This window comes from Cricetulus griseus, chromosome 5, assembly GCF_003668045.3.
Source record: "Cricetulus griseus strain 17A/GY chromosome 5, alternate assembly CriGri-PICRH-1.0, whole genome shotgun sequence".
Classification (NCBI taxonomy): Eukaryota; Metazoa; Chordata; class Mammalia; order Rodentia; family Cricetidae; genus Cricetulus; species Cricetulus griseus.
Window position 1 is genome coordinate 97,560,794 of NC_048598.1, and position 27,306 is coordinate 97,588,099.

At 52.5% G+C, this 27,306-nt stretch overlaps 3 protein-coding genes across 3 annotated transcripts; 1 reads left to right on the top strand and 2 right to left on the bottom strand.

The window, feature by feature from the left end:
• Positions 1-2,795: 2,795 nt before the first annotated feature.
• On the top strand, positions 2,796-6,952 carry Tmigd2 (transmembrane and immunoglobulin domain containing 2). Its single transcript, XM_035445852.1, has 6 exons — positions 2,796-2,838; positions 4,190-4,577; positions 5,376-5,516; positions 6,034-6,086; positions 6,169-6,288; positions 6,496-6,952. Exons 1-6 carry the CDS (start codon positions 2,796-2,798, stop codon positions 6,744-6,746), a joined length of 996 nt encoding a protein of 331 aa, XP_035301743.1. The 3' UTR covers positions 6,747-6,952.
• A 780-nt stretch (positions 6,953-7,732) lies between these two features.
• Positions 7,733-18,678, bottom strand: Shd (Src homology 2 domain containing transforming protein D). The gene is made up of 7 exons (XM_027416900.2): positions 18,561-18,678; positions 13,187-13,526; positions 11,982-12,087; positions 11,727-11,906; positions 10,936-11,044; positions 10,578-10,697; positions 7,733-8,203 (listed from the first exon to the last, which is right to left on the bottom strand). Exons 2-7 carry the CDS (start codon positions 13,463-13,465, stop codon positions 8,014-8,016), a joined length of 984 nt encoding a protein of 327 aa, XP_027272701.1. The 5' UTR covers positions 13,466-13,526; positions 18,561-18,678; the 3' UTR covers positions 7,733-8,013.
• On the bottom strand, positions 15,648-26,509 carry Yju2 (YJU2 splicing factor homolog). The gene is made up of 8 exons (XM_027416901.2): positions 26,370-26,509; positions 24,096-24,196; positions 22,599-22,743; positions 21,208-21,342; positions 20,835-21,016; positions 20,197-20,317; positions 18,561-18,687; positions 15,648-17,697 (listed from the first exon to the last, which is right to left on the bottom strand). The coding sequence occupies exons 1-8, from the start codon at positions 26,391-26,393 to the stop codon at positions 17,591-17,593; spliced, it is 942 nt and encodes a 313-aa protein (XP_027272702.1). The 5' UTR covers positions 26,394-26,509; the 3' UTR covers positions 15,648-17,590.
• Positions 26,510-27,306: the final 797 nt, after the last annotated feature.

A 27,306-nucleotide genomic window follows, 5' to 3' on the forward strand; every position in this document is an offset into this window, starting at 1 on the left:
ACAGAGATCCACCTGCCTCTGCCTCCCGAGTGCTGGGATTAACTGAGGCAGATCTTGTAGGTGGAAGTTTCCTGTCTCAGAGCCACTCAGACCCAAACACAGGGAAGCTGCTTCCCGAATTACCACACAGAGGCTTAATATTACTTATAAATGCTCGACCAACAGCCCAGGCTTATTATTAACCAGCTCTTACATTTTAAATTAACCCATATTCCTTATTTACACTCTGCCACATGGTGGCCCCTTTATTAGCATGGCACATTCATCTCCTGCTCCCTCTGCATCAGGCTGTGGATTCCTGACTTCCACAATTCTCCTTCCCATCATCCTTAGTTTGGTTGCTCTGCCTAACTTTCTGCCTGGTTACTGGCCAATCAGCATTTTATTAAATCAATTCAAGTGACAAATCTTTACAGTATACAAGATGATTATTCCACAGCATTTTCTTCTTTTTGTCTAATTAAAAGAGAAGGCTTTAACCTTAATATAGTATAAGTGTTATTAAGTAAGAATTACAGTAACAATATCTAATCCATTGTATTTGGCAAAATTAGGGATACTTTTCATCTATCTTATCTTGGTGAGTTTAAGGTTTTGTTTTTTGTTTTTTCTTTTTTTTTTCTCATTACAGATGGTTGTGAGCTACCATGTGGTTGCTGGGAATTGAACTCAGGTCCTCTGGAAGAACAGTAAGTGCTCTTAACCTCTGAGCCATCTCTCTAGCCCTGCTTTTGTACAGGGTTTCTCTGTGTAGCTTTGGAGCCTGTCCTGGAACTTGCTCTGTAGACCAGGCTGGCTTTAAACTCACACAGATCAGCCTGCCTCTGCCTCCTGAGTGCTGGGATTAAAGGCATGCACCACCACTGCCTGGCTGAGTCTAAGGTTTTGTATCTAATTTATTTTCTATTATAACTAAGGAAAACGATAACTATCTAGTCTTCAACTCCATCAAAGGCCCCAGAAGGGTGAAATGTTACCTAATAACAGGGACATTTCACTGCCTGGACAGTCACTCAGAGTTCTTCTGCAATTTTGGTGCATCCATCTCTGGCCCACAGACAGACTTTCTGTGAAGCAGGATATTCTGAAGGACTGTTCTGCCTTGTCTTGGCAAAGTTAAGCAGTCGACTTTATTGTGTCTTGCTGGTCCAGTTTGGACAGTAACTGTCAGCAATTGAGACAAGCTCGGCTTCTTTGCCCAATAACTAACTTTTGCTAAAAGAAAGCAAACTCAGGGCTGGAGAGACGTCTCAGAGGTTAATGGCACTGGTTGCTCTTCCAGAGGTCCTGAGTTCAATTCCCAGCAACCACATGGTGGCTCACAACCACCTACAATGAGATCTAGTGCCCTTTTCTGGCCTGTAAGCAGACATGTTGGCAGAACACTGTACACATAATAAATAAAAAAAAAGCAAACTCTATATGGAGTTTCTTCAGTGCCCATCATCTTCTTTGAAGTAGATTGGTGCTGCTAGGAGCTAATGGGTCTTACTGTCATGAAAAGCCTTAGATTATTAAACATATTAAATTCCATATTCTGTTAGTCTTTGAAGTATTTGAAGACTACCTATCTGAAATATATCTCTGTATGACCTTGAAAACAGATCTAACATGACTATAAGTTTGACTATTATGGATGATTATTAATCTGTATTTTTTTTTACTTTATTTTATGTGCATTGGTGTGAAGGTGTCAGTCAGGTCTCCTGAAACTGGAGTTACAGACAGCTGTGAGCTGCCATGTGGGTGCTGGGAATCAAACCTGGGTCCTCTGGAAGAACAGCCAGTGCTCTTAACCACTAAGTCATCTCTCTAGCCCCCTAATCTGTATTTCTTTATTATTTATTACATTTTTAATAAGGTGCATAGACATAATACCTTAAACAAGAGTAGAAATATACTTACAATATTAAAAATTAACATTAAATTTGTAACAGTAAACCAAAATCCGTACCAATGTAAAATATGTAAGATTTATAGTTGTTTTTTGTTTTTTTGGATTCAAGTAAATTCGAGAATCTGCCCTTTTATCCTAATACTTCTGTAATAGGATCTTAATGTATTGATTGATTTTTGAGAATTGACACGTTGCACAGGCTGGCCTCATACTCCCTATGTAACAAAGGCTGCCCTTGAACTCTTGATCCTCCTGCCTCTACCTCCCCATAGCTGGGATGATGGGTGTGCTCTACCATGCCTGGTTTGTGGGGTCCAGAACCCGGGCCCTGCACAAGCTGGACAGCTGCTCTGCACTGCGCCCAGCTCAGGGTCCCCTCATCACACACATTCCTCAGTGTCCCTCTGTCTGGCACTGCTCTCTGCTATTGCTCTTCTCTCCTCTGTATGTAGTATTTTCCTGAGAGATTCCACTCCCAAGAACCCAGTCTCTACACCCACAGATGGGTGTATACTCCCTGTTTTAAAATTCTTTTTCTCGAGACAGGGTTTCTCTGTGGAGCTTTGGAGCCCCTGACCTGGAACTTGCTCTGTAGACCAGACTCACAGAGATTCACCTGCCTCTGCCGCCTGAGTCCTGGGACTAAAGGCATGCGCCACCACCGCCCATACTCCCTTTTTGACGTCGAATGCTTTGGGGAAAACTGAGAGGCAGGGTGGAAGGAACTGGACTTCTTTTTCCCCACAGCCTGAAACACAGGATGTCTGCCTGCCCTCTGTATTTCCCCACCCCCAGTGTCACCTCAGCGGGGGTGGGGTGGATGCTGTGACAGGAAGAGTGTTGTGGGGGCTGGGTGACCCCAGTATTCAGGGCGAGCTTGGGGCTTGATGGTTCAGGGATGGGGTCTTCCGGCTGGGTGTTCATCCTGTTGCAGCTCTGGGGTGAGTACCTGGGGGTCCCACCTTGTGTAACCCTCCTACTGTCTTGCCCACTTGGGCTCTCTGGTCCCCGTCAGAACTACCTTGAACTGGATGCTTGGGCCCTTACAGGGTCTTCAGAGAAACCCAAACCATGACCTAAACACCAGCCTTCAGGGACTGGAACCCCAGCCTCTGGGCCCCACACTCTTTTGTTTCTTTGAGACAGGATCTTGCTTTGGGGGGTCAGGTTCCCACTATGTAGCACAGGTTGGCCCAGAATTAAGAGACCTGCCTGGCCGAGCGTTGGTGGCGCACGCCTTTAATCCCAGCACTCGGGAAGCAGAGGCAGAGACAGGCGGATCTCTGTGAGTTCGAAGCCAGCCTGGTCTCCAGAGCGAGTGCCAGGACAGGCTCCAAAGCTACACAGAGAGATCCTGTCTCGAAAAACAAAAACAAAAACAAAAACAAAAAAAAACAGAGAGACCTGCCTGATTTTGCCTCTGGAGGGCTGGGATTAATATGCTCCACCCATATTAAAACACACACACACACCTATATATCTATATATCTGGGGTGTGTGTGTGCATGTGAGTGCAGGCCCCCCCCAGAGGCCAGGGGTTTGGGGTCTCCTGAAGCCTCAGTAACCACCAAGCTATCTCCAGAATCCTCTCTTCCCCTTCACCATCTGGGCTGTGGACAATGGAACTCAGGTCTGGGCTTGGCAGCAAGTGCCTTTACCTGCTGAGCCAGCATGTAGGTCCCTATGTTGGTTGTGTATGTGTGTTTGTTTATTTATTTATATGTGTATATGCATGTCCATGTGTATGTGTGTGTATGTCTGTGTGCCTGTTTGTGTGTATGTGTGTATATCTGAGTATGTCCATGTGTATGTGTGTATGTATGTGATTGTGTGTGTCTGTGTGTCTGTGTGTATGTGTATGAGTGAGTGTGTGTCTATATATGTGTGTCTGTATGTATGTTCATGTATGTATGTGTGTATGTATCTGAGTGTGTCTATGTGTATGTGTGCATGTACATGATTGTGTGTGTGTGTGTGTATATATGTGTGTGTCTGCATGTATGTTCGTGTCTGTGTGTGTGTGTGTGTATGTGTGAGTGTATATATGTATGCATGTGTACACAGAGTCCTAGTGTTCACCCTCAGAATCTTTCTCAGTCCATCTCCACCGATTTTCTGAGATCCAGTCCTTGTTGGCCTGAGGCTTGCATGTGGGAGCAACTGGCAGAGAGCTCATGGATCCTCTAGGCTCTGTGTCCCCAGAGTAGGGTGACACCACCATGCTCCTCTAAGGACTCAAACTCAGGTCCTCACAGGGTTTGCTAGCTTTGGTGACACTTGTGTCTTTCCCAGGCCTGCAGGAAGCTGTGAGCCTGAGTGTGCAGCAGTGGCCCCCACTGGTGAGGGTGACACAAGGCGAGGAGATGCTGCTGTTCTGTGGGGTGAAGCAGAGTCAGGCCTGGGAGAGACTGCGTGTGGAGTGGGTCCGGGACAGCGTCGTTTTTTGCCACCTGCTCATCTCCAATGGCAGCCTCAACCCTGGGGGCTGTGGGTCTCGGGGACAGCTGTCCTGGTGGCCGCCTGCCAACCTCAGCCTGCGGCTGGGCCACGTGAGCCTCAATGACAGTGGGGACTACGTGTGCCGGGCCACCCTGGAGATCCCCAAGTTGCAGGAGGCCGAGGGCAATGGGACCAAGGTCCTCGTAGAGGCAGGTATGAACGGGGATGAAGTGGTGTTCGGGTAGGGAAGGCTCTAGAATTCCCAGACTCCTGAATTATAGGTCCTAGCTAAGTATAAAATTGCTCACAGAACACTTGTGACAACAGCACTTGGGAAGCTGAGGCGGGAGAATGCCAGGCTCAAAGCTAGTTTTGGTTCCATAGTGAGTGAAAGAAAGAAAAGAGGCAGTCGAGGCAGGAGGGTCAGGAGTTCAAGGCCAGCCTGGGCTACATGAGATCCTGTCTCAAAAAGCTGTGCAAAGGCTGGAGAGGCTGCTCAGTGGTTGGAGCGCCGGCTACTCTGACAGAGTGCCTGGGTTTGGTTCCCAGTACCCCCACATGGTGGTTCACAGCCCCTTGTCACTCTAGGTCCAGGGGACCCTTCTGGCCACTGTTGGTACTGCACACATACTCAAATATAAAAATAGTCATTTAAAAATTAGCAGGCCTGTCGTCCTGGCACTTGAAAGGCTAGTTTGGGGTATGTATAACAGAAGAACAGGAACCAGGTGTGGTGGCACACTCCTGTCATCCTAACATTCTGGAGGGTGAGCTTCAGTAGGGTGTGGCAGGGCACTTGCCTGTTATCCTACTACTCTCACAGGAAGCTGAGACAGGAAGATTGCCAAGAGTTCAACACCAGCCTGGACTTCATTGTCTCAAACAAAACAAACATGGCAGTACCTTGTGGGACCCCTGTAGTCTTGGCCTGGTGCCAACACAGTGGTCCTTACCAGTTGGAGTTGTGCTAGCCTCCGTTTTCCAGGATGGAGCACCTGGTGTGCTCTTCTTAGCTAGCAGTGACATGTTGTCATTGCAGGAACTGTTCTGTGTGGCTCATCACCCGAGGAGTAGCCAAATTAGCACGCTGTGGGGGTGGGGAGCAGCTGCATCCAGGGGGCTTCTCTACCCCCAACAGCCTCCAGGGTCCCCTGCCAGCATCAGCGGCTGCAAAAGGAGGGTTTGGGGGTGACCCACCTTCTTGAAGTCATTAAGTCCCCACCATTGATTGCAGTTTCTAGCAGTCACACAGGCCTGGACTCCGGCCCTGTATGTTCATTGATTGGTTATGTGAGTGGGGGGTTGAGCTCCGGCTCCATCACCAATCCTGCCTCATACAACCGTGGGCTTTCCAGTCTCGGCAGGGTGGACTCAGAGTGATGACATTTAGTGTGCTTAGGGTTAAGATTTGGGGTTTGGATGAGAGGCAGGGTGAGGGGCTGGGGGCAGAAGTCATTTGGAGGAGGGAGGGTCTCAAGAAGCATTCAGAGGGACCCCAGATGGAATCCCTAGTTCGAAGCCACACCCCACTGATAGCCCAAGAAGACCGTTATGCTTCCTCACCTGTTTTCAGAAGAGGACACTGAGGTTCTATGTGAAAACATGCCTACGTTACACAGGCAGGTTCAACATCCTGAGGCAGGGAGGGGACTGGCTGCAGGTGTCTGGGCTCCACAGCGGTCATCCTCCTGAGACAGGAACCGCTTCCTTGCAGGTGGCCTCCAGTTGAAGGAAACCTCCGGCCCTTCAGGTGAGTCCTTCCCCTCCTCCCAGCTGCCCCGCCCTTCGTGCCCCCGCTTCCCCGACACAGTCTCCTCTGTCTCCCCACTCAGGGCTCCTGTTGGTGCTTCTGGTGGCTGGGTGTGTGGTAGCAGCCTTGGTGGTGCTTGGTGCTGTGTTGTGGGGTCTCAGCAGGTGTCGACGGGAGGACTCGGGTGAGAGCACCTGCCCAGGTGAGTCTCACGGGTGCTGAAGGCATCTTGGTACATAGTGCTACTGCCCCCATGTGGCAGACATCGGAACTGCATCCCCTGCCAAGGGAGCTGGGGTGAGGGTGGGGGTAGGGGTGGGACAGGAGGCAGCGTAGAGGGGAAGGCTGACCCCTCGTCCGTGCCAAGTCAGCTCTGGCCACTCTTAATTCACTGTCACCTTTGATTTATGTCAAGTGCCCCCAGGAAATTCTTTCTACAGCAATGTCCTCTACCGGCCCCGGGAGACTCCACACAGGCCTCAGGCCCGGTCGAAGGAGAGCGACACAGCAAGGGACCAGAGAGCCCAGGCTATCTATTTCACCACCTTCCCCAAACCTGCCCCACGCCAGCAACTTCCGGTCTCCAAACCCAGCCCCAGGGCCAGGCCTGGCCACCCCATCTCTGTCCACCGTGCGTCTCCTGCAAGCCCCAGGAGGTAGGGGCAGGCCACATGCCAAGAGGGATCCTCGAAGTCAAAAAAAGGCATGGAGACCCCTGAGGACCTGGACAAATTTGGACCTGGACAAGAGTTATGTGAGGGTGGCACTGTTTCTATAAAGGGAGGGGGCGTCCAACGGCTACTGGGACATCAATGACATGATCCAGGGACTGTCAATAAAGGATCCTTTCAGTTCTGTGATGGGAACCCAAGGCCTCAACCATGCTATGCAAGTGACTTACCCCTGAATCACACCCCCATCCTCACTGGAAGATTCTAGGTGGGGCTCCACCACCTGACCACGCCCCCAGGCCCTCACTGGGGATTCTAGGCGGTATACCGATTCTCATCCCTTGTTCTGTTTTTCCTCTTTTTTTTTTTCTTTGTTTGGTTTTTCGAAACAGGGTTTCTCTGTGAGCTTTGGAGGCTGTCCTGGAACTCGCTCTGTAGACCAGGCTGGTCTCGAACCCACAGAGATCCGCCTGCCTCTGCCTCCCGAGTGCTGGGAATTAAAGGTGTGCGCCACCACTGCCTGGCTCTTCCCTTGATTTTATGTGTTCAGTGAGCAGGGATTCCACACTCGGGTCTGGATGACCCCTTCCTCCTCAACCGGCCACCACACGGCTTCTCGAGTGGAAAAAAAAGTAAGAGCTGAGGGTCAGAGCTACTAGCATGTACCATGGTCCTGTCCCTATCCAATTGTCACTTTGAAGTGACAAAGGCTGCTTCTGCCTCCCCTCCCCCACTCCTGTGGATTTCCCAGGGGGAAGTTGTCTGCTCTGCCTGGGAGGCCAGAGGCCCAGCTGTAGGCTGGGATGAGGCGAAGCTGTCCTCTGGGGACATTTAGCTTCTAAACCCAGCTGGCTCCCTGTGACAAAGGCTTTGTCATTCATAGCTATGACTTTGGGAACCCTCCAAGATCTGAGTGGTCGCCTGGTCTCTCCCCACAGCCCCGAAAGAACAGCAGGGAATCACAAGGTTTTAAAATTTGTTTTTATTATATTTATTTATTAATTTATGGCGTGTGCCTTGTGTGTTAATCAGGGAACAACTCGCAGTGTCTGCTCTCTGCTGCCACCGTGTGGGTTCCTGGGACTGAACCCCTCAGACCTGGCAACAAGCGTCCCCTCCCAAACTCACAGGTTTGGCCTGGTCACAGAGAGGGGGCCCTGGAACCTCCCAGAGGGCAGTAGATTTGGCTTGGAGGGAGTCTGCATCGTGAGTCCCTCTGTCCCCTCTCTGGCTTGGCAGCCAGTGTGCAGGATCCATCAGGGGCTCTGGCTGCTGGTGACAGGGTAAAGCAGAGCCAGATGCTCGGCGCCCTGCACAGGCAGTGGGCGGGCACTGTAATGCAGGACCAGCTCGGGAACGCTGGGGAAGGGCCCGCTGTGCTGGCCCAGCACCACCTGGTTCTCTCGGGTCCGCGCGAACTTCAGGTGCATCGAACCCTGACTGCTCCTGTGGGTCAAGACAGAGCACCAGTTCCCCAGAACCATTCAGCTCTCCATCGCTCCACAGCCTCCTTCACAGGTGTATGTGGGTGCTGGGCCTCCAGGGACACCTTTGACAATCCCACTCAGTGCCTCTCTGCAGGACTGACAGTCACAAGTGACTTCCTGATCTCCCTGTCTCTGTAGGGTATCTTTCCCTTTGAAGCTCACTTCTGAACCAGTCAGAGGGACCAGGGGGTAAAGGCACTTGAAGCCAAGCTTGATGACTTGAGTTCAATTCCCCAGGACTCACCAAGTGGAAGGCAAGAACTGAACCCCAAAAGCTGTCCTATGACCTCTATACCCATACATGCACAAAAGTAAAAGAAATAGTGCAGCACTTGAAAGGCTGGCAGATAGATACAAATTCTGGAGTAGCCTGTTCTACACAGTGAGTTTTGGGCCAGTCAAGGCTACATAGTGAGACCTCCTTACAATAAATTAACAAGTTAAACAAATTATTTATTTAATCCCAGTACTTGGGAGGCAGAGGCAGGCATGTACCTGAGTTGTTCCAGACCAGCCTGGGCTCTGCAGTTAAACCATACCTCCACCCTGCTCACCCTGGCCCTGTGAGCTCCCAGTGCAGCCTAAGTGTCACTTCTGTAGAAGGTCCTCCCTCACAGACTTCCATCTTCAACAGTCCCATTTTGGAATTGAGTTCATCTGTGCCAGGGCCCCAGCTCATAGAGGGGGCCCTGGAATACAGGCAGGGTTTTAATTTATTTATTTAATGTATACTGTGTTCTGCCTGCACGTATGCCTGCACACCAGAAGAGAGCACCAGATGTCATTACAGATAGTTGTGAGCCACCATGTGGGTGCTGGGAATTGAACTCAGGCCCTCTGGAAGAGTAGCCACTGCTCTTAACATCTGAGCCATCTCTCCAGTCCCAGGCAGGTGTTCTAATAATGTTGAGTCAACGAAGAGGCAGACTCTACTCCTATGACCCCTTTTAAAATAGTTTTTACATTTTTTATTTACTTGTTTATATGTGTATTGGGAGTACACATGTGAGGCCAGGGGACAACTTGTGAAGAAGATTGCTTCACTACTTCCACCATATAGGACCTTGGGATCAGACACAAGGTCTTTTGTTTGTTTGCTTTTTGTTTTTTGAGACAGGGTTTCTCTGTGTAACAGCCCTCACTGTCCTGGACCTCACTTTGTAGACCAGGCTGGCCTTGATCTCACAGAGATGCCTCTGCCTCCCAAGTGCTGGGATTAAAGGTATGTGCTATCACCGCCCAGCCAAATTCAAGTTCTTTTTTTTTTTTTTTTTTCCTGACAGGGTTTTTCTGTGGCTTTGGAGCCTGTCCTGGAACTCACTCTGTAGACCAGGCCTGCCTCTGTCTCTGGAGTGCAGGGATTAAAGGCGTGTGACACCAACAAACAATAAAATTCAAGTTCTTTAGGTTTGGTGGCAAGCACCTTTATCTATTGAGCCATCTCACCAACTCAGATTTATATTTTTGTTTTTCAAGACAGTGTTTCTCTGTGTAGCACCTCTGGCTGTCCTGGCTCTCCTGGAACTCACTCTGTAGTCTAAACTGGACTCAAATTCACTGAGATCTGCCTGTCTCTGCCCCCCCCCTCCGCCCCAGTGCTGTGCCACCACGCCTGGCTGTATTTTATTTTTACTGTATACACACACACACACACACACACACACACACACACACACACACACAGGCACGCACGCACGCACGCACGCACGCACGCACGCACCCATAGTGTCCAGAAAAGGGTGTCATATTCCTGGAGCTGGAATTACAGGGGATTGTGAGCCGCTTGATGTAGAGGCTGAACCCAAGTCCTCCCAAAGAACATCAAGCACCCTTAACCACTCACTGGATGGCCTCTTCAGCCCCTTCCCTGCTTTGACAGTCTCATATAGCCTAGAATATCCTCAAATTGGATGAGTAGCTGGGGCTGAACTTGAACTCCGATCTTCCTGCCCTCCCCTCCCCCACCCTCTCACCTCTCAATGCTGGGACGACAGGCCATGTGGTGGTACACTGGACTCACCCTTTAGGCATCTTAAGGAACCAGAGCCTCAAACTCAAGTGCTTTCTAGAACATTCTGAGAATCTGCCTTCACACTCAGGGTTGCATTTCATGTTTTGGACCGGGTCATTCAAAAGAACCTTGGACCCTGGTTCCCTTTGCCCCCTGAGGTTTGGATCTCTTGTTAGGCTTCCAAGTTCACTCCTGTTGGACCCATTTAACCACTGGCCCAGGAACCCCATCCAGCCACCTGAAAGCCTTCCCACTTTCCAGAAATCCCCACTCATTGGCCCGGGAGCCCTATCCCAGCACTGGCCCTGAGGCTGGGTCTCACCTGAGGGACAGGATGCAGTCCTGAGCTCTGGTTTCACTGAGCCGCACTAGGTAGCTGCCTTCCTTGCAGAGGGACAAAAGGTTCTCCGCCTCCATGCGGCTCAGGGGGCCATGAAACCACCTGGGTGTGGGGGCAGATACCTCCAGCTGACTTCACACACCTGGGGGTCGAGGGAAGGACCCCAAGGCACAGCCAGACAATTTTCTTGGACATAGTGAGAGGGGCCAGAGTGGGCTACATGAGACCCTCACTAAAGAAATGAATGAATGAATGAATGAATGAATGAATGAATGAGACCCCAGCTCCTTTGCGGTTCCTGGGTCCCCAGGGCCACCCCTCCTCTAGCATCCGCACTCACGGCTGCTTCTCCAGGGCCAGGGCTGCATCCACGCGCTCTGCAGGCTGCGGTCTCCGGGGCTCTTTGGTCGAGCCTGGAGTCCGTTCCCAATCAGGACCATCAAACTGTACTGGGAGAGGAGGGTGAGAGGCTAAGGCCCTCCTGCCCAGAGGGCAGGACAGTAGCCAGCCAATGGGATCTCAGTTTGTGGCAGCCTATCAGAGCCCAGGAGATGGGGGTGGAGTCTAAGTTAGGACAGAATTGACACAGGAACTGTGATTGGTCTTTGGAAAGGAAGGGGCGTGGCCACCCAGAAATTAGGCACCATGGAAGGTGGGCTACAAGCCTTAACTGACAAAGTCAGAGCACAGGGGGTGTGGTCAGTAGGGATGGGTTGGAAGTTTGTAATCAGTTTGTAAGCAGGACTACCCACATGGTGGAAGGAGAGCACTGGTTCAAGTTGTGGCCTCATCCTTCCTGACCTGGGTTATTTGATATTCTTTAGGTTGATCCTGTTACTCTATTTAGCAAGGAACTGTCTGACTCCAAGTCTACCACATGATAGCCCCTAAAAAGCCCTCGTTGCCATTCACCAGCTCCCACACAAGGGAGTGTGGTCTAGTATTTAGTCTACAATCATCCTATTGGGTTGGTCCTAAAATGACCCCAAGTCCAGTGTGATGTCACAGCCACATCTCTTCCCAAGACTACACAGAATGGGGGGGGGCATTTTCTCTGGGGGAGAACTGATGTTACTGAGGACTGAGACAGTGGACAGAGGAGGCCTCCAAGGAGCCTGGCCTTGAGCATACCTGCGAAGGCCCTGGAGATGTGATCTTTTTTCCACTCCCAAGGCTGGTCATATTCATCTGCCGGCCTCTCGTCCTCCAGGGGCAGCCTGCTCTGGCTGGAAGACACTCCATCTTCCGGCTCGGCATCCTGCTCTTCTTCGTAAGGAGTATCGTAAAGCTGGACGGCTCTGCTTGGCCGTTCTGGGGTAGAGGAGACACTGGTCACCCTCTACCCCCTGTGGGACTGTGTCCTCATCCTCAGCCTTGTGCACTCACCACTTGAACTGCTCCGTGCATCATAGGGCTCCATGTACCCATCATCGGGGGCTGGCGGCTGAGGCTGGGCATCGAAAGGGTCGGAGTACTCAGTGTCTTCTCCAGGCTGCTGGGAAAGGCTCGGGCTAACTCTGAAGGTCCCTGTCATGTGATCCTGTACTCTCAGCCTGCCCTTGCTGGGCCATTTTGAATCTCTCAGAGCTAGGCTCTTAGGGAGTCCTGGCATCCTCCTGTACCCACCTCCCCAGTGCTGGGGTTATAAGCACAGGTCACCACACTCAGCTCTCAAAGTGGGTTTTGGGAATTCAAACCCAGTTCCCAGAGCCCTCTGGTATCCTTCTAGTACCAGTCCCTAAGCCCTTAGTAAGATGATAAGCCTGTTTTACGGGTGAGGAAACAAAAACAGAGGTTAGTGGCCCCCCGGGGCAGGGCCACACAGCTGGTGACTATGAGGCAGGGTTTAATTCCAGTCTGTCTTGTGTCCCTGTGACCCTTCCTCCTCTCTGGAGGATTCCAAGTTTTAGGCCAGTTTGGGCTGCACAGAGAGAACCTGTCTGAAAACCAAACCAAACCAATAGAGAGAGCAGTGGCTCTCAAATTCCTGATGCTCTGACCCCTCAATATAGTTTCTCATGTAGTGGTGACCCCCAACTACAGAATTATCTTCATTGCTACTTCATAACTATAATTTTGCTACTGTTATGAATTGTAGTAAATATCTGTGTTTTCTGATGGTATTAGGTGACCCCTGTGAAAGGGTCGTTGGACACAAAAGGGGTGTGGCCAACAGGCTGAAAAACACTACCATAGAACTAAGCAGGGCCAAAGCTCTGTATGCAGAGTGCCCCGCATGCACCAGGTCCAGCTTCCATCGTGCCCAGAATAAAACTCGAGTGTGACACAAGCCTGTCATCTGTGACACACACTTGAGAAGTAGAAGCAGAAGTCTCAGGAGTTCAAGATCATAGCCAGCTAAGTAGTGAGTTTGAGGCCAGCCTGGGCTACCTTGAGTCTCACTCAAAACAAAAACAGCGCCCACCCTCGGTCTTTCTGAACGGAGAATGGCTCTAGGGGAACGTGTGTGTGTGTGTGTGTGTGTGTGTGTGTGTGTGTGTGTGTGTGTGTGTGTGTGTGGTGGGGGGTAGCCTAGAAGTTCTTAGACTTCCCGGAGGAGGAGAGCGGGGCAACATGAAGTCGGAACGCACCTCCTCCCCGGGGCTGCCCAGCAGGGCCTTGGCTCTGGCCATATCCGCAGCCTCCACCTTGATCAGCCGGTGCCTGGGAGAGTCGTACTTGGAGTCGCCTGGCCCGGCGGGCTCTGGCTCGAGGCGGCCATCGGAATCCTCATAGGGATCCTCGAAGTCCAGGTCCTTCTGCTCGCGGTAAGCCCGTAGGATGTCGCTCTCGGTGTAGTCGGGGGTGGGCGGCTGCGGTGGGGGCCTCCGGCCACCAAAGCTCAGATAGTCCCGGAACCACTTGGCCATCGGTGTCCCCGTAATAGGCTGGTGTCAGACCAGGGCTTCCATGCGCGCTCCGCAGCTTGTCCTGGGGGGAGGAAGGAGGGGGAGACTAAAGGGGTAGGAAGAAGGGGGAGGAGAGGGGAAGGTGGGGTCAGGAGTCCTAGGCTGAGCTCAGAGCGGAGGGGGCAGCAGGTGGTGACCTCAGTGCTGCAGGAGCCATGCACTTCGGGGGTCTGAGTTGCAGGCGGTGACAGAGTACACAGTCAGCGCCGCTGTCCCCTGGAGCTCCATGCACAAAGTTGCCAATGGTTGGGCCACCCAGAGGGTCGTACTCCCTGTGTGCTGCTGTCCGATCCCAAGGGTCCTGCCGGGCTGATCCCCTAAATCCCCATCCTGATTCCTTAGCCCCCTTATGTCTTACCCGCCCCCATCCCTGAACCCCTCATCCCTCAATCCCCCATCCCTCAACCTCCCAGATCCCTTAACCCCCGTATACCTTACTCGCCAATTTCTTAACCTCCCAGATCCCTTAACCCCCATCCATACCATTTAACCTCCTATCCCTTAAACCCCGCCCCTGTACCCCTTCACCTCGATCCCTTAGCCCCATCTCTTAACCTGCCCTTCCCCTAACACCCGGATCCCTTAACCTCCCCCAGCGTACCCATTAACTCTCGGATTCCGTACCCCATCTCTTAACCTTCCCAATTCCTTAACCCCCAGGTCCCTTATTCCCCACACCCCACCGCCCCCGAAACCTCTTAACCTCCCCAATTCCTGAACCGCCTACTGCCGCCGCACAAAGGGACATAAACCCCTGGGTCCCGGCCCGGGCTCTCGGGGCTGTGGGAGGGGCGAGGACACCGAGTGCCACCGGGTCCCGCCCCCGCCCCGCGGACAGACCTGCGGACCTCAGACCTTCAGCCACTTCGGGGCGGGGACGGCGGGACCCGGACACGGGAGGGCTCCAGAGGAAGAGGCCACCGGCGTGAGGACAGAGTCACCCTTGGGACCGGGGCCGGGAGGGGGTTGGGCGAAAGACCCGAGCATCGCGCAGGGTCGCGGCAGGCGGTGGCGCGGGGCGGGAGGCGCCGTCCGTCACCGCCGCGTCCGTCGCTTTGTGGCGGGCGAGGGGAGGGGCGGGAGGCGGCCACAGCTGCGGGTCCGCGAGGGGAGGGAGGGGGAGGGGGCTGGGACCCCAAGGACTGGAGAGGAGGCTGGGAAGTGGGACCCTACAGAGGGCAAGTGCAGGGCAGGAGCAGAGTCGCCTGAGCCCCGGCAGTGGGTCTGCGTGCCCTAGTCTCCCGAGATGGTAAACAGTGCCAGAGCACTGACAGACGAGTTTCCCAGGCTGGCCTCCAACTCATTTGCAGCAAAGGAAGACCTGAATCTCTGATCCTCCTGCCTCAGCCTCCCAGTGCTAGGGATGACATTCAGGGCTTCCGGCATGCTAGGCAAGCGCCCTACCCACTGCGATGTTCCGGTTGGGGAAACTGAGGCACAGAGAGGTTCTGAGTGTGGAGTGTTACTCAGGCCACCCATTCGTCAGTTTGTGCTGGGACATCTCGAGGGTGGCACTGGTCGCTCACAGGATGATCGTTCATCCTCTCATCCTCTGTGAGCCCTGCTTTTCAGGTGGGGGAAACTGAGGCTTAGAGTGAGCACGGTATCCGGAGTCCCCTGACCACCCTCAGCTCCTATCTCGGCCAAGCAGAGTCCCCAGAGCGTGCAGATAATCGCCCAGTGTGTGTTGGGCAGGCGAGCGCATCACACGCGAGCCTCGTCCGCAGCATGAAGGGCGGGTAACTGCGTGGCAGGAATGGCAATCAGAGGCCCCGAGGCGGAACCAAACGGCGCTTGACTTCCCTTCGCTTCCGAGCCTCTGGAGGGGACCAGGTGGTGTGTGTGTCTGTGGAAGGGGGGCAGAGAAGAGCCGAGCCCGGACTTGACTTTCTGATGGGGGCGGGGTCACGGTGGCCACTCTGGTACATCCTGATGGATGATGATTTGGAAGATGAGCATGGGCAGCCCTCAAGTGTGTCCAACTGATTCTGATTGTAATTCACACGCCCTACAAGTACAACCCAAGGGCTGGGGGATGGGGGCAGCTAAGAGGGGAGCGTTGGCCCAACACTGGGGAGGGGGTGCTTAGGTCCCATATCTAGCACCTTAAACCCAAACAAAAACAGAAAGGGAAAAACAGGGCATGAGTGACTTATACAGTTTATCAGAAAAGCCATGAAACCTGAACTCTAGTTCCAGAACATTCCACCCCTATATCCCTGCAAGTCTCCATGAATCATCGTCTCTGCCTCAGTTTGTTCTGGATATTGCCAATCTTGGAGTCTCACAGTGGACTTCTGGGTCTGGTCCTCTCACTGGCTCCACATTCCGGTAGGTTGGCGACATGACATGAAGCTGTGTGAGGCTCCATCGTGTGACACACAGCAGTGTTCAGATACACAGACTAACTGGGGCCTCCCTGACTGTACCTCAAATCTTGGCAGAAGTGTGCCAAGTCACAGGGACAGAAGGGGCAGTATATTGGTCCACAGTGTGTCTGTGAGGCTGGTAGCCAATTCTTTTACTCTACAGAGTGAGAACCACTCAAAAACCAAAACCCAAGGAGTCATCCCAGCACTCGGGAGGCAGAGGCAGGCGGATCTCTGTGAGTTCGAGGCCAGCCTGGTCTCCAGAGTGAGTGCCAGGATAAGCTCCAAAGCTACAAAGAGAAACCCTGTCTCGAAAAACCAAAAACAAACAACCAAACAAACAAATATCCCAAGGAGTCAGGTCTTGCCTCCTACAGTCTGATGGCAGAGGCAGAGCTTGCCCTGAGAAGCCTCCCATCTGGAGTTTGTAGAAAGGTTCTCTGTCTACTGCACCCAGTAGGAGCAGGCATGGCTCTGCCTTCAGTGACCCCCCAGTCAGATGAAGTACAGTTGCTTCCCTGGACAACAGGCTGAGGGAGGAGACATGACCCCATCTTCAGTGATGCCCAGTGACAGGGAAGTACACACATGCTTCTGGGCCACAGCCTGAGGGATGATGCAAGTCACTGACTTTCAAGGTCTCCAGTCTGCTGGAGACATATCAGCATGTGGGGCCAAAGGCCTCACAGACAGATTACAGCATGTCCCCAGCACCCACGCAGCTCATGTGTCACAGCACAGAGACCAGGTTTGTGACCAGTAGGCTGGCAGAGGGCCATGGGCAAGCTGGTCCAGCTAGTGTCTCACTAGTGAGTGCCCAGGACAGGTGGTGGGGTCAGCTCTGTCCTGGCAGCTCCTGTCGCCAGGGGACTCCAAGGAGCTGATGGAGGAGATGGCAGATTAGACCTGACAGTTTCTGAGCACATGATGACAGCTGCAGAGTTAGGAAGGGCAGGGTGGGGGTGGGGTGGGCTCCAACAAGACCCCAGGGTGCCACTGATGTGTCCCTGCTCTTGCCTGGGGGTGGGGGGACACATGGGGTGTGCAAAGGAAGAATTTCAGGGAAAAGCAGACTGCAACATGAACATTTCAGGCTTAAGATCAGCTTGGTGGTTCATGTTTCTAACCTGAGCACTGGGGAGGTAGAGGCTAGCCTGGGCTACATGTGCCTGCTCTCCACCAGCACCAGCAGTACCAGGCTCACTGTGTTCTAAACAACAGACTCAGTCTTGGCAGTTTTCTTACAGTACCAGAACACAGACTAATGTAAGGCCAAATTCTGAATGAAGGACTTGTGCTGAGGGCCCAGGCTGGGGGTGTAGCTGAAATCCCAGGAGAGTATTAAGCTCTGGTCATACAGTTGGGCAGGGTCTCTCGCTGGTCCACATGGTTACCAATTGATTTTCTTTTTCATACAGTATTGTGTTGAGGGAAGAGCCTTGTTGGGAGATGGTCCCCAGGGACCCTGCCCCTTGCCCAATGTCAGATAGTGTTCAGATCTGTAGCAGGAAGGGACAGGGCAAACAGGCCGCCCATAACTCAAGGACTGCAGAATGGACCAGGCTATCTGTCCTGGTACGCCTGGTGCTGAGACACTGGCTCTCTACACCCTGCGGTGACCAATGGCAGGCACGGTCATGAGGCGTCTGCTGAGGGTGTTTTCTTGATTCCCATCTCCTTCTCTGGCTTCTTGGGTCTGTGATGCCACCATGGGGGCTCAGCTGTCACTGTCCTCGCTGTCCCCATACGCACCCAGCTGGCTCAGGGAGGAGGCCCCAGGTTTCTGGGGTGCAAGGCTGGTCGCCTTTCTGCTCTCGGGGGCACCTGTGAGGAGGGCAAGTTGGTCCTGGGATGCAGGGCAGGGGAGTGTGCCCAAATTGGAGGACCTATGACATGGTCACCTCAATCCTACACTGGGCCAGGGAGATCCCACCCAGGCAGTTGAGTGTCCACATGACACAGGGACAGTATCAAGGACCAAGTGCCTTCATGATTAAGGGCACAAAGGCCCTCCAACACCTGAACTGCTGTGTGGCTTCTGGAAGTAGGTGACCCTCTCTGAGCTCTAGGATCTGCCTCTGACAAATGTTAATAGTGGCAGTGACAACTGTGTCAAAGGTGTGTCAAGCTAGGTCCTATCTAAATAGGGTGGAATTATCCAAACCATACAAAGGACACTGAAACTGCAGGTCACATGGGCAGCACATCATCTACAGCGATGTGGTGTCCCTTGATGCTGTATAACCAGTCAGATGTCAGATGGTGAATTTAGCTATCATGTGACTTTGATTCCAGGCCTTTGCTCCTTTTTTTGTTTTTTTGTTTTTTTTTTTGTTCCATATAGGGTTTCCCTGTGTAGCCCTGACTATCCTGAAACTTGATCTGTACATCAGGCTGGCCTCTTTTGAACTCACAGGGATTAAGGGTGTATGCCATTACAGCCTGATTCCTTTTTCTTTTTTGAGACAGGGTCTCATGTAGCCTAGACTGACCTTAAATTCCCTATGTAGCTGAGGCTGACCCTGGACCCCTGATCCTCTTGTCTCCCACTCCTGAGTGCTGGGTGAGCCTCTGCCCAATGAGCCCTAGCCCCACTCTGGTCACTGGCCTCACCCCATCCACCGTATGAAGCTTCTAGACAGTGCCATGCACACCGCTGCCACCCAGGGCTTCTGGCGGGAACTCACCTGAGGAGTGCATCCAGACCTGCTCTGAGCCCCCATTGGCTTCCATCTTCACCTTCTTTGGCACAACCAAGCCAGCCAGCTGTGCCCTGCTGCCCACCGCCTCTGCCTTCCTCTTGGTCTTCGGCGCCTGTGGGGACCGTGCACAACTGTTGTCCCTCTGACTTCCCTGACCTCGCTCTGTGGAGCCAGTTTGCAGATTAAGTATACTGTGGCTCTGCAGTCCTCTTTGGCTCCCAAGGTGGCATCTGAGGACGTCTTACCTGTTGCTTATTCTCAGCCTGTGAACTCCTACCCACTCCTCAATACCCATCTCAAGCACCTGCCCTATGTGTGCTCTTAAGAACTGTAGTATAGCCAGGGCCCACAACAGTTTTTTTGACCACGATCTCCCTAGTGCCACCAATAGCTCCTGGCACACTGTAGGCGCTCAACCTGCAGCCCAAGCTGGCCTTGGGCTCCCCAAGTGCTGATATGACAGGTGTATGCCACTGTTGCAGGGCTCTGGGGTGTGAAGTAGTGAGGTGTAATGTGCAGGCCCGTCACCCTAGCTCATGGGAGGCTGAAGCAGGAAATCTGTGGGTCTGAGGTCAGAATGGGCTGTGGAGTTTGATGACCCTGCTTTAAAGAAAAACAAAACAAACAGAACCAGAGCAAGTCTGGGTTCCACATGGGAACACCACAGGAGCCTGAGAAGAAGGCCCAGCAGGTTAGCATGCCTGTCTGAAGAACTCGGGTTCAAGTCCCCAGCACCATGAAGAGCTAGGCACAAAAGTACATGCCTGTAACCTCAGCACTGATGGGAGATGGCAGTTTGAAACAAGAGAATCCTGGGAGTCAGTGGGCCTGGTCCACACAGCTGTCACAAGAGGAGACCCGTCTCAACTAGGGTAGGAGGGGAGGCCACATGCCTGAGGCTGTCTGTTGACCTAAGAGCTGAGTGTGCACTGGCAACTCACACCTGGATGCAGCCAGAAGAGGCTAGAAGACACTAGAACCTTCAACAGCTGGGGCCAGAGCAGTTGCAAACTTCTGGACACGCCCAGGACCCTGATGGGACTTAGGGACACCTTCATTTTTCATAGCCTTGGGCTTTTGTGCCTGAGTGTGGAAATCAGAGGCTGACACCTGTCTTCATCAGTTGACCCCACCATGGTTTCTCAGGCAGTGTCGTCTCTCACTGACTTGCAGATCCTACTCAGCACAACCCAGGACTCTCCTACCTCTACCTTCCTGGCTCCAGATCCCAGGCCTGCTGGGCTGCATCTGGTTCCATTTTTTGAAACAGGCTCTTGCTATGTAGCCCAGGCTGACCTCAAATGTAAGAGATCCCCCACCTGCCTCTGTTCCCAAGTGCTGGGATTAAAGGTACGTGTCACCTCACTGTGACCAGTGCATCTGGCTTTTAACATGCATTGGGTTAAACCCCAGTCCTGTGCTTGTGGGGCAGGCACTTGACTGCCTCCCTGCCCTTGGTGGACTTTTCACTGGCTACTCCCTCCCTGAGGTTCAGAAGCAGGAAGCAGAGTGTTGAAGCCACACGGTGGGCTGTCTGTCCTGTTATGAACAGTCCTGCTGTCCATGGTTTCTCCATGGTTTCAGCCTGGGCACCCACACTCTGCACTCTGGCCCTGCTCACCTCATCCAGGATGGCTGTGGGGTTGGGTCTTGCTGCTGCCCGTGGTCTGGAAGGCGGAGCTTCATCTTCTGAGTCAGAATCCTCCAGAAGCCTGCGGTGGCGAGCCTCCTCCAGCAAGGCCCTAGAGGATGGACACAGTGAGGACCTGCTGTAGGGATGGTCCCCAGGGGTCTCTGCTGCAGCAGTGAGGGGCTGCTGCCTCTTCCTGCTGTCAGAAGGCGAGGAAAATGGGAGTAGGGGGCAATGCTAACAATTTTAAAGGCAGTGGTTCAGGGGCTGAGAACTGGGCTGGCACATGTGAGGCTTTAGGTACATACCCAGCACCACAGAGATAATTAAGTATATATAACCTGGGTGCAGAGGCACATGTCTACCATCCCAGCTCTGGGGAGGTAGACAATGGAGGGTCAGGAGTTCAAGGCCATCCTTGGCTACTTAGTGATTTTGAGGCCAGCCTGAATTAAACGCACAGCTGTGGGATCCAAATGAAGAGCCAGTCTTGGCCACTGGATCTCGAGGGTCAGCGCAGCTGAGCCTCAGTAGAGTCCAAGGGCACAGGACAAGAAGGGGCTCCAAGCAGAGGGGAGGGGAGCCCAGGGGCAGCCATAGGAAGATCCAAAAAGGCCCAGGCAGCTCACGCTGTCTCTCGCTCATCTTCCTCCTCCTGCTGCTGTCGCCGCTGCTCCTGTGACAGGCGGTGCTGCAGCAGCATGGCCTCGAAGTCCACATGCGCCTGCCGCTGGTTCAGGTCCTTCAGCTCCTGCAGGTTTTCTAGCACCTCCATCTCCAGCTTCGAGTCTTTCGTGCGGTTCTCTAGGACCTGGGGGTGCAGGGTGGGTGAGGGGGTGTGGGAGCAGGGGCAGGTGAAGGAGGGGCGGAGGAGGGGAGCGTGGGATAAGGGGGTGCCCATCAACAGGTGATGGGGTACATGGGCCTTCCATGTATGGGAGGGGTCTAGAGGCGGGAGATGGGAAAGGATACACGGTGGAGGCACTGCGGCCTAGGGTTCACCTTCATGGGGTTGTTCAGCTCCTCGTCCTCGCGCTCCTTCTGCACACGCTTTTCCTCCTCCTCCAGGAGCTTCTCAGCCTGGAAATTTCGCGTGGCCCCATGCTCCATGGTGTAGTCTGTGTTCTCCGGGTCTGTCTGCGAGGAGAGGGGAGGGGACAGAATCACCGATGGCTCCAGGCGGTGGACTACGCCCCTGTGTGCATTTCTCCATTCCCTCTGCCAGTTTCTTTTCTTTGTTACTCCTTTGGTGGCTGTGGGCCTTCCTCCTAAAGCCCACACTCTCTGAAATATTGTGGTCATAACAAGGAACACCTGGCGTGGGCTTCCATCCTCTCAGGTCACAGTTATTTTGTGCCCTCCGCACCTCTGGACCTGCACCTTCAGGCCTCCAGGCTGTGCTGCACAAGCCTTATCTTCTTGCTTATTTTATTTTTTTTTCCAGAGACAGGGTTTCTCTGCTCTGTATTGTTTTGGAGCCTGTCCTGAAACTTGCTCTTGTAGACCAGGCTGGCCTCGAACTTACAGAGATCCACCTGCCTCTGCCTCCCAAGTGCTGGGATTACAGGTGTGCACCACCAATGCCCGGCTCTTCTTGCTTATGAATTACACAGAAGACTTGCTTGCTTCTGAATTACACAGTTGACATCATGTGGTGTTTGTCTGTCTGGGAGGTGGAAGCAGGGTGCTATGAAGTGAATGAGGTTAGCTTGTGGTACTGAGGACTTCGCTCAAAAATAAATAAATAAATAAAGGGTATGAGGGGATGGATGGCTCAGCGGTTAGAGTACTGGCTGCTCTTGCAGAGGACCAGGGTTCAGGTCCCAGCACCCACATGGCAGCCCATGACCACCTCTAATGCCAGGCCCAGGGCACCCAATGCCCCTTCGGGCTTTCAAGGGCACCAGGCACACAGACATTCCAGAGATACACATGCGAAATAAAAATGTAACTTCTGCCGGGCAGTGGTGGCGCACACCTTTAATCCCAGCACTTGGGAGGCAGAGGCAGGCAGATCTAAAAGTTCGAGACAATCCTGGTCTACAGAGATAGTTCCAGGACAGCCTCCAAAGCCAGAGAAACCCTGTCTCAAAAAGCCAAAAAAAAAAAAAAAAAAAAAAAAAAAAAAAAAAAAGTAACTGAAGTAGTTACTTGAAGAAAGCTTATGTTTTGTTCACTTTAATTAAATCTTTTCTTTTTGAACTTACAGGAAAAAAGCTTACAGTGAAAAAAAAAAAAACAAAACCAACCCATAGCCACCCATCTCACACCCTGCACACACGCAGGTGGACAGACTTTTCTGTGTGTGGGGTCTTGCTGCAAGCACGTTCCTCTGTACCTGTGTGGGGTGTCCTCAGAGGGAAAGGTTGTGAATGAGTGAAGGCAGCCCCTACCTTGAAGGTGATCTCGGCCAAGCAGCGCGTGCACTTGATATAGAAGCGGAAGATAGGCAGACCCAGGTAGGCCTCGTTCTGGACGGTTTCTTTGCGGGCATTGAACTTCTTCCCCTTGTAGATGTATTCCCCACATGTCTTACACCTGCAGCCAGGGCAGCATGTGAGCATCTCTGCACTCTGCTCCGGCCCCGACCACAGCATCTGCATCTCCAGGGATGGGGAGGACTGCCCTGCCTGGGTGTGTGGGGCTTCTGAGACCCCAAACAGGTGACAGCAGGATCCTCTTCACTTTCTGTGGTGCTGACAATCACCTCTGGCTTGGTCCTCCCTTAGTGCGTTTGTTCTGCAGATCCCACAGCCTGAGATTCTAACACTGCCCTACCTCATGTGTCCTCGTGTGACTACAAGAGGATGGGCAGCATTCCCACTCCACCCCAGTCTGTGAACACCATGAGACTGGGAGCTGTGTCCTGAACCAACAGCAGGTATGTGACAGCTGCTTGCGGGAGGAGTGTGGTAGCTGGAATAAGAAGGACCTCTACAGGGTCATACACTGGAAGGCTTAGTCACCAGGGAGTGGCACTACATGGAAGGATTAGAAGGATTAGGGGGTGTGGCCCTGCTGGAGGAAGTGTGTCACTGGGGCTGGGCTATGAGGTTTCAAAGGTCCACAGCTGGCCCAGCGTCTCTCTCTCTGTCTCTGTTTCTGTCTCTTTCTGCCTGTGGATCAGGATAAAGCTTCCAACTGCTTCTCTAACATCATGCCTGCTGCCACGCTCCCCACCATGACAATGCACTAAGCCTCTATAACTGTAAACCAGTACCAACTAAGTGCTTTCTCTTCTAAGAGTTCCTGTGTTCACGGTGATTAAGGCAAAGGGAGGAATGAAGATGATAAACAATTAACCAGTCAATATAGACAGCCTCTCCATCCTCAATGACCACAAGGCTGTGATTAACAGGAGTGTGATTCTCACATAAAATCAAGTGTGAGCTGGGTGGTGGTGGCACACACCTTTAATCCCAGCACTCTGTGTGTTTGAGACCAGCCTGGTCTATAAGAGCTAATTCCAGGAGAGCCTCCAAAGCCACAGAGAAATTCTGTCTTGAAAAACAAAAACAAACAAACAAACAAACAAAAATCAAGTGTGAATGGTTGTTTGATTCAAAGTTGGAGAAACCCATGAAAGCAAGGGAAGGGTGGGATGGATGTTTATGGAGGAGGCTAGCAGCCTGTTTGAGTGGGATGTGAGCCGGGCTCTGTGCAGAGGAACCACTGACATGACAACTCCTGGCAGAGGCCATGGCTGGTGCAAAGACCCTGGGGCAGGAGGAGGGCTGCCACTGGAGGGACAAAAATCTGCAGGACCAAGTGTCATTCTGACTCTCCATTGAGGCCTTCTGATAGGGGGCTGGGGACTCCATGGGGATTTCATCCTTGTTTGCTGTTTCTCCACAGACTCCAGTCCTGGCCTCACACCCTTGGGGATTCACCTCATGTTGAAGGGGGCCATCAATCGAACCACATATTGCCGGTCCTTGGGTAGCTTGAGTTTCGGGATCTTTGACGGATCGAAGTCAGGTGGGTAGTATTTCTGTAGGGGAAGAGGGTGCTGCTGTTTTCCTGTACTCAGGTCCCAAATGGGCAGAAAGGGGATCTGGGAGCCATACCAGGGACCAAAGATACTCCAGTTTTAGGGATCTGCCCAGGATTCATCCTGCTCAAGCCTTTCCAGACATGGGCTGTTTGAAGGACAACCATGAGAAGAAAAGTTGGGACAGGGAGGAGTGCACAAGCTTCAAGAACCTTCTTCCAGACAAATCACAGGATGTGTGCATGCTGCTTCCCTGAGCTGTGATATGCCACCCGGTAAGGTTCTAGAGGCCCAGGATTTGCAGTAGGGGTGGACCCTTTCTGCCCAGTACAGGATAAGACTCTAGATGCTCACGAGATAACTGGAGCCCAACATAAACCAGGCATTGTCGATGAAGGTCTAGCCTGGACTAGGGAGCCACATAGGCTCTAGGACACCATCCCAGGGTAAAATACGGCCAGTGAATCTCCTCTCTTTGCACTTGTGAGGCTGGGGTGAGACACACAGGCACAGTCACTTGGCTTACAGAGAGCATGCTAATGCTCACACCCACCATCCCAGTACCTGGGAGTGTGATACAGGGGGGTGGAGAATGACAATCTCCCCCGCAAAAAAAGCCAAAAAGAAACTGTGTGGCCGTGGGTTGGTGGCACACGCCTTTGATCCCAGCACTCGGGAGGTAGGGGCAGGCGGATCTCTGTGAGTTCGAGGCCAGCCTGGTCTCCAGATCTAGAGTGTCAGAATAGGCTCCAAAGCTACACAGAGAAACCCTGTCTCGAAAAACAAAACAAACAAACAAACAAACAAAAAAACAAAAAAAAAAAAAAAGAAAAAAGAAAAAAGAAAAGAAAAGAAACTGTGTGGACCATCATCAAGGAGGCACTCTGCTTTGGACACCTGCTGGCAGCCAGACCCACAGGGGAGGGGGATGTCTCCCTTGCTTGACGGAAGTTCTGCCAAGATTTCAGGAGGATGCTGGCATGGTGGTGTATGCCTCATACCAGTACAGGCAGGGTGCTGCATACATGCAGGCAAAATATAAAATAAAAATAGGTAAACCTGGGGCCGGACGTTGGTGGTGCACGCCTTTAATCCCAGCACTTGGGAGGCAAGAGGCAGGAAGATCTCTGAGTTCTAGGCCAGCCTGGTCTACAAGAGCAAGTTCCAGGATAGGCTCCAAAGCCACAGAGAAACCCTGTCTCGAAAAACCAAAACAGAAAAGAAAGAAAATAGGTAAACCTGGGTTGGAGAGATGGCTCAGAGATTAGGAGCACTGGCTGCTCTTCCAGGGGTCCTGAGTTCAATTCCCAGCAACCACATGGTGGCTCACAACCATCTGGTGCCCTCTTCTGACCTGCAGACCTACATGCAGGCAGAATGCTGTGTATATAATAAACAAATTTAAAAACTAGGTAAAACTTAGGCTGGGCGTTGGTGGCGCACACCTTTAATCCCAGCACTCGGGCGGCAGAGGCAGGCAGATCTCTGTGAATTCGAGGCCAGCCTGGTCTACAAGAGCTAGTTCCAGGACAGCCTCCAAAGCCACAGAGAAACCCTGTCTCGAAAAACAAAACAAAAAAACAAACAAAAGAACTAGGTAAATCTTTTTAAAATGAATATAGCCCAGGTAGGGGTACACGCCTCTAATCCCAGCAGTTTGGAGGCTCAGGCAGGTGGGTCTGAACCTGAGGCCACTCTGGGTTATATAGTGAGACACTGGCTCAAAACAAACGCACACACACACACAAATCCAGGAAATGGAGAGTAAAGTTTTTCAAGAGAGGAGGCTGAGTCCTTGCATCCCAGCCACTAAAACTGGGATGTAGAGAATGCGGCCAGGAGACGTCTGATATCCGCTTAACAAAAACTGGGACGAACTGAGGTCACCAACAGCACCCCCCCACCCCTCCGCCGCAGAAAAAGCGATTGGATAGTTTCCTTTAGGAAACCCAATCGGCTCCCCTGGTGACCGTGGTCTTCTAAGCCGGAAGGGAAACATAAGCTAACACCGCCCCTAAGAATGTCATTGGCAAGAGACTTGGCAAGCTCCGCCCCACGGAAACCCGTCGTGGGGGAGAAATTCCGAGAGGAAATAACTGGAAGGGAGCGAGCCTCCCCCGGAGCTCTGGGGCGCCTCACTCTCGGCAGAAGCGTCTAGACTCTGAGCACTTACGTTTAGAACTTTCCGCTCCGACATGTTCGCCTCCTGCCGGTCGCACAAGCGAAGAAGCTGCTCGCTCTGGTCCTCTCGGAGTTTATCCGAACCGGCGCTGCCGCTCTCTGGACGTCACTTCCTCGGCCGTCTTCCTGGCTGTAGCATTCCCTTTGGCTGGTATCTCTGTCGATCAAGGTCGCGTGTGCTCTTTGGGTTCCTTCCTGAGTGCCCGTAGGTGAGGCAGTAAATAAAGGTTCCGGGAGCCTCTGGATCGCTTGTGTGAGTGTGCGCCGAGAAAGCTGCAGGGAGTCCATCAGATTTTGTTCCGCACTGCTGCTCTATTGATGTTGTTTGTTTTTGAGTCAGGGTCTCACTGGGTAGCCCTGGCTGTCCGGGAACTCACCATGTAGCCCAGGTTGGTTACGAACTCACAGAGATCCTCCTGTCTCTGCCTTCCGAGTGCTGGGATTAGAGATGTGGCCACCTTGCCCCGCTCTGTTGTTTCTTCGTTCCTTCATTTCTGGTGCTGGGGATTGAACACAGGGTCTTTGCACATGCCAGGCAGACCCGCTACCCCTGAGCCACTACCCAGCCCTCTAACCTTTTGACAGCCTCTCTGTAAAACGCCCAGAGAGGAGGAGCTCTCTGTAGCCCAGGTTGGCCTTAAACTTGCAGCAATCATTCTGCAAGTCTCTTGAGTAGCTGGAAATCAGTGACCTGCCTGGTTTTCATTACGTTTTGTTGTTGGTTTGTGTTTTTTCTTTTTTGTGAGACAGGAACTCACTGCGTAGTCCAGGCTGTCCTTGAAATCTCAGAGATCCGCCTGCCTCTGCCTCTTGAGTTCTGGGATTAAGGCGTGTGTCACCGTGCCAGGCTTAGACTGGTTTTTACATTTGCTTATTTATTGTTTGCACATACAAACTTTGGCAAGTCCCCGCCCCCAGCCCCTCACCTG

Excerpts from the sequence above, each read along its gene's own strand:
- Tmigd2 (XM_035445852.1), top strand. The coding sequence starts at position 2,796 with ATGGGGTCTTCCGGCTGGGTGTTCATCCTGTTGCAGCTCTGGG. Across the intron at positions 4,578-5,375 it reads GGGGATGAAGTGGTGTTCGG|GAACTGTTCTGTGTGGCTCA; the intron begins GTAGGGAAGGCT and ends TTGTCATTGCAG. Across the intron at positions 6,289-6,495 it reads GGGTGAGAGCACCTGCCCAG|GTCAAGTGCCCCCAGGAAAT; the intron begins GTGAGTCTCACG and ends CCTTTGATTTAT.
- Shd (XM_027416900.2), bottom strand. The coding sequence starts at position 13,465 with ATGGCCAAGTGGTTCCGGGACTATCTGAGCTTTGGTGGCCGGAGGCCC. Across the intron at positions 11,045-11,726 it reads CATCTCCAGGGCCTTCGCAG|TACAGTTTGATGGTCCTGAT; the intron begins GTATGCTCAAGG and ends CTCCTCTCCCAG. Across the intron at positions 8,204-10,577 it reads GACTGCATCCTGTCCCTCAG|GAGCAGTCAGGGTTCGATGC; the intron begins GTGAGACCCAGC and ends CTTGACCCACAG.
- Yju2 (XM_027416901.2), bottom strand. The coding sequence starts at position 26,393 with ATGTCGGAGCGGAAAGTTCTAAAC. Across the intron at positions 22,744-24,095 it reads ATGGCCCCCTTCAACATGAG|GTGTAAGACATGTGGGGAAT; the intron begins GTGAATCCCCAA and ends CCCTGGCTGCAG. Across the intron at positions 17,698-18,560 it reads GGTCTGGATGCACTCCTCAG|GTGCCCCCGAGAGCAGAAAG; the intron begins GTGAGTTCCCGC and ends CCCTCCTCACAG.